The sequence below is a fragment of the Alligator sinensis genome, unplaced genomic scaffold (assembly GCF_000455745.1).
Source record: "Alligator sinensis unplaced genomic scaffold, ASM45574v1 scaffold94_1, whole genome shotgun sequence".
NCBI classification, from domain to species: Eukaryota; Metazoa; Chordata; order Crocodylia; family Alligatoridae; genus Alligator; species Alligator sinensis.
In genome coordinates this window covers 200611-212123 of record NW_005842073.1, presented here as the reverse complement: position 1 = coordinate 212123, position 11513 = coordinate 200611, and the positions used below count along the sequence as shown (strand labels likewise).

General features: G+C 36.5%; 1 protein-coding gene across 29 annotated transcripts in view; it reads left to right on the top strand.

The window, feature by feature from the left end:
* The window catches only part of LDB3 (LIM domain binding 3), a 217764-nt gene that overhangs the window by 173359 nt on the left and 32892 nt on the right, over positions 1–11513 (top strand). For 17 of the 29 annotated variants that reach the window (XR_003094036.1, XM_025204235.1, XM_025204229.1 and 14 more), the window contains 3 exons: positions 2230–2400; positions 4173–4280; positions 8908–8955. The exons of 5 other annotated variants lie outside the window; for them this stretch is intronic. Coding sequence is in view for 22 of the 24 variants with exons in the window: in XM_025204235.1 (XP_025060020.1) it covers positions 2230–2400; positions 4173–4280; positions 8908–8955 (327 nt within the window). In the remaining 2 variants the exon portion in view is untranslated. Of the gene's footprint in view, positions 1–2229; positions 2401–3982; positions 4050–4172; positions 4281–8907; positions 8956–11513 lie in introns of all 29 variants that reach the window. 7 more of the 29 variants (XM_025204222.1, XM_025204232.1, XM_025204230.1 and 4 more) reach the window with 5 other exon arrangements.

Below are 11513 nucleotides of genomic sequence, written 5' to 3'. Positions count from 1 at the left end.
TCCTGCTGTTTTCAAGGAGAAATCTGTAAATAAAGGAGGAATCTTTATACATTCTTTGTAAATAAACAGGATTGCATCAGAAAAATTATGATTAATCACCATTATCGCCTCGTAACCTGAACAACCTACAAGCCCCAGAATTATGTCTTCCTATTAAGGTCAAAAGAAGTAACTATGTTAATCTTTAAACATGGTATTGCAATCACAGCTTTGCCAGAATTCAGGGCTACTGTGTAATCTACAGCTCTAGATTAATGATGTAATGATAGCTGTCTTGTACTGTGATAATGGGTAGGACAAATGAATCCACAGCACATTAAATGTTGCATCAAGAACAATATGGGTCAGGTCTGGGTTTCAACTCTATGTATTCCATTATAAGTGGAAGTTTCAGTAAAAACCTTGCATAATAATTTGAAAACCCAAATTATAGATTGATATTTTCAGAGGCATATTTTATTATGCAGACAATGATGAACGAAATGCAGAAAGGGAACAACCCGTTGGTTTCTAAATATTAAATTAGATTTGATTTTCATTTTCTTTTCATTCACATTTTGTTTTGGGTTTTTTTTCAAATGGGATTGTTCTACGAGTCTGGTTTTTTATCTCATTTGGTATAACTGGCTGGTGCAGCAGTCATTATTCTCTGTCATTATTCTCTTTTTAAGTTTTTTATCTCATTTGGTATAACTGGCTGGGGCAGCAGTCATGATCCTCTGTCATTATTCTCTTTTTTAATTTAATTATTTTTAAAGTATTCCAATGTCAGACTTAGCTCGTGTAGAGTTCCTCAGAAACACAGTATTACTAAAAACTGGGAAAGAAAAGATGGTCTAATGAAGGGATGTCAAACATACAGCTCATGAGGTTGGGTTATCCAGGCCAGATTCAGCCCACAGAGGTGGGTCATCTGGCCTGCAGGACTTCTCTCTGGCCAAATGAGTCACTTCCTGATTCATCCTGTGGCTTCTCACTGCAGCTCCTAGACTCTCTGCATCAACATAGCCATACCCAGGGGGTTAATGCTGATTCTGCCCTTACCTGCCAGGAAATTTTCAGTTTTTGATTACCACTCAACATGCAAATCTGTAGCAGAACAGCAGCAGTGTTAACCCCCATGTAGTGGCCTTGCTGAAACAGTGGCTCTGACAGCCAGGGCAAGAAGCCCCATGGGCCAGATCCAAAATTAGGTCACCTGGTCCACAAAAAGCCACATGGTCCAGATGCAGCCTGCCACCTCATTCAAGTCTGATACCCCTGGTCAAATGGATACTGTACGTACTGTGTCCCTGGGCACATGTGTAAATGCTGCACCCAGAAGCAATAACCTCTGGCACAAAATGCTCTGGAGTTTATTTCATTGCATTACTATTCACGTGTTGACCTACCCAGCAAGTCTGCTTTGCAGTTAGATAACCACTGTTCTACAGACCTTCATGTGTGCCACAAGAGGTGCAGAAGCCACCTTCAGTTCTCAACTGGGCTTGTAAAAAGCTGGTATAGAAATGCGTCTATGCTGCTTTCTTTTTTTAAGCTCTTCTCGTGGGGTGTATATGGGCAGGGCGTGGCATGGATAGATTCTCTATTCTATGATGTGGTTACGTCAGAGCTAAGTAGAGAATCAATGAGCCACAGTACCCTCTCTAACTCCTTTCCTCCCATATATTGCAGAAAATTGATTACACCCAAATTGAAACTCTATCCTATTATATCTGATGAGTAGCAATGTTGTAGCTATTCTGCTATAAAAGGCTATGATAATATTCTATAAATTATTTTCATCCATCCATGTTTTTTCAAGTGTTTAAACCTGATTTGAAAGTTAACATTTTGTGTGAGTGGATGAAACTTACCCCCATGCCAAGAGCTCGTAAGAGGTTCCACACCATTTCCTAAGTCCCACAGGCTGGGTGCTCTTGCCATTGACTTCAGTGGAAGCAGGACTTGGCACTGAGGCCTTATGCACTATATAAGATCTGGGGTGTATTTCACTCACATGAAATCATTATTGAACTGAGCATTGAACTGCATTTTACTCCTAACTGCAATTATAGAAGAAGCCTAACACATGTCCTTGTTTTACTTTGCATAATTGTGCTAGTCTCCCAATAACATAGCTTGCCACTCTATTTGCAGCTCTGCCCAAACACAGTGGGTTTTATACCTTTACACAGTAAGCATACACTTTTTTAAGATGCTTGTTTTATTCAATTTAACTCTAATTAGTACCCCTGTTGAGCATGCTCCAGTGCCTACCAGCTCTGCCTCTGCTCCTATGCCAGCTACTTCAGCCAATCAGCCTGCTAATGTTGCTCAAAACACAACCAATCAGATGACACCACCTTCAGCCAGCCCTACTTCAGTAGCACAAGACTCCTTCTCATCCTCTTTCCAAAGGTAATGCTTTTTTGCTTTATCTGTTTGCATACGTCTCGCTGTTTGTCCTAAAAAAAGGCTGTATACAAATTCTTTAATGCTAAATCCTGGACAGCTTTATCCTACTGTGCATGGTTCCTTATGTTTCAGGATTGAATTTGTTGTTGGATTGTGTAATTTGCAAGGAAATTGCAAAATATAATGCAAATCTCCAAACAACATCAAATGTTACTTCAAATGAAGAATAAAATTTACATTTTCAAAAGTCAAAACTTACATTAAAATATAAATATTTTCTCTGATATAGTAAGGACACTACATTTTGACAGTATTTAAAATGGTGAGTGGAAATTCTTTATATTGATGATTGAGGTATTCAAATCAATTGTAAAGAAATATCCAGATTAATAAATTAAACAAGCCAGCAAAAAGAAGTGTCTCTGTTTCAATATATCTAATTAATTATATTATACTTTGGAGGCTCTAAGAATAATAACACACCGTACAAATAAGGACCTTACATATTTAGTAGAATGTGACAGTGCTCAGCTATATGGTATGTGCAATGTACAGGACATCAAAGATCCATACACTTAATGGTTGATTTCTCTATGACACTAAATCAATTAGTCTTTATTGCATTAATTGTTTTTATTCTGTAATGAAGTTTAACTGTACAGTTAAAGTAAAATTTGAGAAGGAACATCTACAAGATCCAGGATGTATATGATAAATTTTGTATAATAATGGGAGTTATAAATGTATATCTAGAATTAGGAGACTATTCAAATTGTAGGGAAAATGTATGTATGTCATTGCCATTCATATTATAGTAATTGCTAAAATAATAAGAATGAATGTGTGGGGAGGGGGTTTCTTTTTCTTTTCTCTTTACAGTTTTTTGTTACATGAATCATTCCTAAAAGCTACGGAAGTTATTTACTTTTGCTTCTTTTGTCTTGCACATTTGAATACAATTTAATGTTCAAAAACAAAACATTTCTTTTTAATATTTAGAAATAGCAACCTTTTTTGTATTTGCTAATATTTCAATTTTCTTTCTAGCCATGATTTGTTGGACTCTATAGTATTTTTATTACAATGATGAAAGAGCAAGTTTCTTCCTAGCTGTTGTTTGTAGGACTCGTTGATATTTTTAAACTGATGGTAGAGAGTCAGATAACCATCCAGTAGGAAGAAATCAAAATGAAGTATAATGCCATCATTTCCCATTATGTGGAAAACCATTTCACATGGCATAAGTTAAATAAATTTAGCCCATAGTTGAGCTTTATTTAAACTGCAATATGATAAAAATGGAATATGTAATACAAACCTAGAAAATCAATTCTTATTCCATATAGTTAAAAGTATAAATATCTTATGGGATTGGTCACAAAAATATTGATCATGAGTCTTTCACACTTACCTTTGGTATTGTCTGAATATTGAGATGTTTGAATGGGAAGTCAAAGTACATCTTGTTCTTTACAAATATACCCACAAAAAATACTTGCTTGAAATACCAGCTCTGTTATCAATCCATACACTCCAGTTTTAATATTCTTTCCATAACCTGTGAATTTTGTCTTGTGTTCTATAGGAATGTGCTTGCTTGTGCTATACTGTAAGTCTGCAGATGTATTCCACAGAAAACACATGTGTTGCTGGTAACTATACAGTGGTCCTCTTGTCTCTGAACTCATACAAGGCTTGATTCTGAGATGTTGCTATTTTTGTCCTTGTTAAATTCTTTTGTATATGTTTTCATGCTTTTACTGTGTCCTCTGCAGAGTGTTTGCAGCCCCCACCTCCTTTTCACAGCCTAAACCTTTCACTGGGTCCAAGAACATGTCACTAGCAGCTTCAACTATTTTGTGTGCTATCTCTGCTCAGTCTAGGTACATTTGCAAATATCTCTCCTTTTTCTTTTTTACTTTGTTTTCACTCTTGGGGTTCCCAGACTGGCTTAGGAGAGCACTGAATCAAATTCACTCTGTGGAGCAGCCTGGTTGTTTGATCCATTTAGTTGTCTGGAATTAAGATCATGTTAAAAATAAGCCTTGATCATTCAAGTATTAGCTTTAAAACATAAATAAAAAAAGCCTTAGAGCTTAAACCCATCCCTGTATGTCAACTTTAAACTGGTTAGTTTGTAAAGTGTTTGCACTCTAAAGCTGAGAACATTTGTCTAATTAGGGCATATGGCAACCCCCGACTATTTGGTTTAGGTTTTGTTTTGTTTTTTGTTTTAAACTTTGGATTTTACTGTGACTAGCAGATCCATTTCTAAAGGTTCATTGGTTCTACTTCTGTTGTGTTTTTAGACCATGATTAACTAAGGACAGATAGCTGGGGTGGAACTTTAAAAACAGTGCTATAATGCCTTTCTGTCAGGCTTTCCCAATCGCTATTGTTCATTAACCCTTCAAGAAGCCTAACAATGGAGAAAAATCAGATTTGTTATTTGAGCCCAATCTATAACAACATGAGGAGAGAGAATGAGTCAGTAAAAGAAATGAGGTAATCATTATCTATGTCTGTTAAACCTCAGCATAAAAAGGCTGTGAGGAATCACCCAGGGGCATGACTTGCAATGAAGAAAGACCATAAATTCAAATGCTAAAACTGGGGAAAGATAAATACCCCTATCAATCATAGTTTGGAAAGTTATAATAGCTCAGACTGTTACATTTGTTCTCAGAGATCTGACACCTATGCAGAAATGAAACAGGTAAAGAATGGAAAAGAAGTCTGGATTCAGGAATGTTAAACAACCATGTAGAATACTCCATCTGCTTCTATAATTCCTATATGCAACAGCTAAAACACTACCAGCCAAATTTAGTCCTGATGTAATCCTGCAGTGAAAATACACCAGATTTCTTTTGAGAGTTTACACCAGTCTCACTCCTTTGACACTGTTTCATTAGCACCGAAGAGCAAATTTATTGGTTATCTGTTTCTGTATATTCGTGTTTTTACGGCCTGCTCTGGAAAGCACTTAGCACCATGGCTCCTCTTAGCACCAAGTTGGCTGTACAAGAGTGGACAGTAGACATCTGGTAGTAATGTTTACACGATAGAATTCTTAATTTGCATTATTTCCATATGCTCTTTAACATTTCATGATACATATTTCAGGTTATGCTTAGGAGCATTTATCCCAGCTGATTATTCAGATTCTTTATTTGTGACAAAACTTGTGTCTTATGTTCAGTTTCTCCCTGCTGCCTACTTCACTCAGTGATGCCAAAACTAATACTCCAGACTTCTGACATTTAAGTACCAAAGAACTTATGTTATCACAGTTGCTGGGTTGTCAGGCATCACTCTGTGAATCTATAAATCAAGGGAGAGGAGTCATATTTATGTATACTTCAGGTAGATCCATCAAAAATGAAGGAGAAATAAACAAGTTAAACTGACTCTCTTTTTTTAACAACACCCCAGTTTTGTAGCATGGTTGTTATTTGTAACAACTCTACCGACACCAGACCTGATGCTGCTATTCTGACTCAGAAACATTATCTGCCAAAAAAGGAATGGGCCGGGAATATATGCACTGATACAGGAGATATTACAGGAAACTTAAGTTGCCTAGGTTCTTTGTTAATTCTTCCTTCAATTGATGGATCCATTGGAAATTAAAAGAATTCCTGAGTCTTCTTGAAATAAAATCCCAGAGCTATGTTTTGCAGTCAGACTTGGTTGACAGGTTAATTATCAAAGCACTTTGCAAACAAAGCTAGGAAGCTTCCCCTGAACCTGACATTTTGAAAAACATAAAATAACAGAGGAAAAAATCTTGTATGTCTTTCCTTTAATTTATACCCCAGGCACTGTAGTGGAATTAATGTGGTGTAAATTAGTCCAGAATTGGTCTTTGTGCATATATGCAATGCTAGTAGGTCACTTAACCCTGCTTGGTAGTATCTCCTGTTATTCCACAGTATATTTACTAGGGCCTTGGTGGTGGGCGAACCATTTTGGCAAGCACCTCACAAATTAGCCTCACACCCTCTCCAAGTGCCATGCCAATTCTCTTCCTTTACCCAATCTGCTGTTCTGCTTTCTGCTCCCTACCCTATGGTCCCTGTCTGACCTGCTGCTTTGCTTTCTGCTCCCTACCTTTATCTGCTGGTAGGTTGCCTGTCCCCTCCCTGATCTGTGCACCACACACACAGGCTACGCATTCCACTGTTAGGGTGGCGCAAGGGCAAGGCAAAGTGTAGTTTCACTTTCTCTAAACACTGAGCAATGCTGTTTCTGGCTGTATACATTCCCAGTGTTGGGTGTGAGAGTCATAGCCCTCATATTCAAAACCAGTTCGAATTAAAAGAACAATGTCCTCCTAGAAGCCTCTCATGACAGTAGTGTTCAATTCTGCATTACTTAGTCACATACATGTGCTTTTCAGTTGGAAATGTGGTAATTAAATTTTTGGTTGTAAATATCTGTGTAACAATTACTCTGACAGACTGGTAACTGTTTAGATGTCTTCCATTTTCTATGATAATTGCTGGTATACATTTAATTGTTCAGTTAACTTTGTGATGGATACATTTTGTTGTAAAATGAATAGTATTTCCACTTCTGTCCTGGAAGTGATAGTTTCAAAACTACAAATCACATGCTAACTACACAAAATTTCCCTGTATTATCAAACTAGTCTTAATTTGATTATATCATTTGCATAACTGCTTCATCCTTGAAACAGAAGATTGTGCTTTATCTGTTTCTCATTTCCTTTTAATTCCACACCCTTTTTCATTTACACTTGGAAAGCAGACTTCTACCCATAATGGGTTCCTAACACTAGGTTCCTGACTCCATATTTTGCCATGCAAACAAATGGCCTGACATTTCAAAGTGCTAAGTGCCCAGCAGCTTTCACTGAGAGAAGCTGCTATTTATTTCAGTGCCAAAAATATAGATTTAGAGGCCCAACCTTAAACATGTGTTTTTAGAAATCTTTGTCCTAAAATATTGGAGAAAAAAGTTGTTAACTGAATACCTTTGCTGCTTTTATCAGACAGTCTTGTCCATTACAATGGTTTATAGAACATTTTGGTTCAAGCTGAAATATGAGGCAGCTTTGTTCTTAAAACAGCTTTCAGCCTCTGCTTTCTACACAAAATTATTTAGCTTGATTGGAAATAACACTTTTCCACTTTGCCTAATCCAGTCTAGTGATTTTTCTCTGGATGTCAGAAAAGTTTGATCATGCTCTTACCTAATGCAATCTGATTTAAGGCTGTTTGTTGATTTAAGATTATTTTTGGTGGAAAAAGGCTTTCATACAGCCTTAACTATATACTTTTCCTCAAGAAGAATTTTCAGAGAAAAGAACTACAAAATGATTTTGGAGTCTGTCATTACTGAGTGATCATCTCTTCCCTTTATTTTAAAGCCTATAATGTTAGCCTGACTCTTTCGCAATTTATCTTAAAAGGGGTAAAGCACAGTTGACTATCCAGTTCATTCACATTGTGTTTCACAAGGTCAAATTTTATATAGGCTTTTAAGGATTACCTCTTGTATGCAAGTAAGTGGATCCCTTGTATTTTGAACCTGTAGAGTTTCAACAGCAGAAAACTGCTTTCTTGCCTCCTACCAGTTCTGTTCAAAATGTATACAGTAGATGAAAGGGAAAAGCTGGTTGTAGTAACTTGGTGCTGTGGCTTCATTTATCTCCCCATCTGTCCTCATTATAGAGTAGCCCTGAATGTACCATAGCTAACTTGAGAGAGAGGCTCTGCCTCAGTGGTTCTCAACCTTTTTAGACCCAAGGCACCCCTTGGAAAATGCCAGCTCTTCATTTTCACTTATTTTCTGACTACAGAAAAATAATAAAACAATTCTGCTGCAAAGAATTCAGAAAGATCACAACACAACTGAATATTGTTATCACTATGGAGTCCCATTTGACATCTGTGTTTATCTTGTGAATCGTGTTTTCACACCTAGCAATGCTGTCACTGAGTTGCACCCTTTAAAGGATCTCAATGCACCCCAGGGTGCCATGGCATCCTGTTTGAGAATAACAGCTCCTCCTTAAAAACTAATTTTCTAATTCAGGTTTCTTAAGATATCGTGCAACTTCTGATTTGTGGTGCTCAAATCAAGAAATGTACCTTTCTTCTGGTTGCTAATGTATAGAGAATGCCAGGGCTCTTATTAGTTGCCAAACTAGAACTACAACCAAAGAATTAGCAGTGGGTGAATTAGTGATTTATGGAGCATTTTAGTTTGTAAACCAAATCCTGAACACCTTACTCAGATTGCAGTGGCATTACTATTTAAAATTAATTCAGCACAATATCACTTAAACACTTATATAACCTGTATAAAAGTAATGCTTGTTATCAATGCTTTAGCATATCTTGACACAGTACATGCTAATTACATATTTCATAAGGAAACTCAATATAGGATAAGATGTCCCATTGCCCCTGATATATTTAATTCTCAGTTTCCAATGATGTTTTCTTTCACATAAAAATACAAACTTTTGTCTTATTTTAGCTTCAACAGGCATTCTTCTACCTCCATCAGCTACCAGTCTAAAAAGAGGTATAAACCATTATCTTGTGCAACTATAGTACACATTAAAAAACGTAACGTGTCACCTTAATGCTGCTGGTAGATTGCTAGAGAAGTATTAACCAAAAAATGAACTTAAAATATTTCCTCTCTCCTTTTCCTGATGACTAATAGCTTTCAAGTGTATTTTATTTGCTGCCTCTTACATTCTGTTGTCTGTTACAGTAAAGGTGGAATGCATTCACTGCTTCTTGGAGATCCCATTGTTTTAATGTTGCATTTAACCATCTTCAGTCCTTGGGATTTTTTATCACTTGCTTAACTACTGTTTCACTTTCTGCAGCAGAAATTTAGCTGACAAATCTTTCCAAGCCTGATTTAGTTTTACTAAAACCCCTAATGATGTAGCATAATGCTCTATTTCTCTTACAGGAGCTTTTTTTCTCTAGCAATAAATCTAATCTGCATCCTTACTTTACTGTCTTTTTAACAGTTCCATAGTTGTTTTTTTTTAAACTCGGTTGTGCTGCTGGTCTCTTATTTGGAGACAAACTTATTTTTTCCTCTAGTTGAGATTTTCTCTCTACCGAACTTCATTTTCCTAGATGCACAAGGAAAGTGAGTTCAGTGTTGTAAAGTACTATTAAGATCAGGAAATACTTCATTATTATACAAAGATTTTTCTTCCTAACAGGCTGAATGTTAGTAACCTGACTCAGAGCTTCCAAATGAATTAGGAAAATTCAGTTTTAGAAACAAGTCTTTGTACCAGTATATGCAGGTTTTTTGGAACTGAAATATACTCTGCAATGCTGGGTCCAGTATAATTCAAATGATTGCTGTATAAGTGGTATAATTTTTAACCTCTTATTCTACACAGTAGATACCAATTAGAGACCCTTTAAAAGTAGCATGTTGCATTAGTTTATTGGATAACTAGTTTCCCATGAAGTTGGATAAATAGTGGATAACTACTTTGTCACGAAGCTTGAAACACTGAATATATTTGTTTTGTCTTTATTTTAGCCTTTGACAGCCTCATAAGAGGTAAATTCTGTTACATCTGCGCAGTTGTTTCCAAAAACCTCAGGATAATGTTCTAAAATGGCATAAGCTTTGATTTATTTAATTATTCTGTCAGGGATACAAAGAAGATCAATGATTCTGTGTCTTCTAACACTACAGAGGGGAATCAACAGGAAATATATGTAGATATGAACAGTATCAAAAAGTTTGATTCTGTTACAGTGATTGTTGATTTAAGTCAGAGCAGTTCTTAAAGTTATAAAACTGTGCCACAGTACAGCCAAGTCCACACCAAGGATAAAACCTATCAGAATATTTGATCATAATTTAAGTTTTAGGTACTCTAAATTCAGAACTAGTCTACGTATGCATGTATATGTGCACAAACACAAAATAGGGTTAGCTCTGTAGGCAGGAAAATTTTCACACCGCCAGCAGAAATATATAGGGCTCTTAGCAAAGCTTTAGCTCCATGTGAGTAATACTCAATGAAATAATGGGACTGAAAGAAAAAGGAGTTTGGGAAACAAGCAGATGTGACTGAGAAGAGAAAAGAGGCTTTCAAGTCCTGGATGGGTTTAATTACTCTTCCTATGTGGAGTGAGGCATTGGATGCAGACCTTCATATAAGCCTCTGAATTTGGTGCTTCTGACATGTTCCCTTCTTGCACTTCTTTCTGCCTTCTGTTGTTCTTTTCCCAGGTTGCCACTATGACCTGATTCCTAACTACCCTCATCCCCATTAAATGAAGGAACCCTGTTTATCTATCTGCTGGGATATCATTAAACATTATCATCTGTACACACTCCTTAGAATCAGTCCAGTCAAGGCAGATTGAACAGATCCTGAAAACCAGGATTTTTTTATTTCCTCTTATGCCACTGACTGTCCTAGTAAGAATTGTTCTTTTCACCGAGGTAATAGTACTTTGCATATATTTAGTCACTGTGTGCCCCCCAAGACAGCTGTAAAGTAGGTAGATGTTGACTACTTTGATGTAGATAGATGCTGCTTTGAATCCAGTGCTCACTTCTTCAGACAATTACACACACCTCTTGTAATGATGACAATATGATGTGATTTTGAGGAAAAGTTAATTTTTTTATCTTTTTATAGCTACTTTGATGTGGCTTCATAAATATTAAGACCATAAGAGACTTTAGTCTAGCCCAGTATACAGCACAGATCTGGGTGCAATATCTTGTGTATGGGAACCATAATGGTCCTTTTCTGGGCTCAAAATCAATGAATGAGAGACCTGTCCATGTCCTGAAGTATCATGGCACATAAAAAATTATAAAATTGTAAAATCAGAGGGAAAAGTGATCACCTGTATGATCAGAGTAATGTATGTTTGGATCATTGTCTTAAGAATGCTAAATTAAAATATATATATTCTATAACAGAAGTTTCTGGGCCCTAACAGTAAGGGCCATATTCAGCTAGTACCTGTGCATCTGAGGAATTTTACTCTATTGAGTAAGTCCATTGAAGTTACTCATATTTAGAGGGTTGGTCATAAAGTAATGCCTATCTTTTTCAGCCCAATATTACTGAAAAA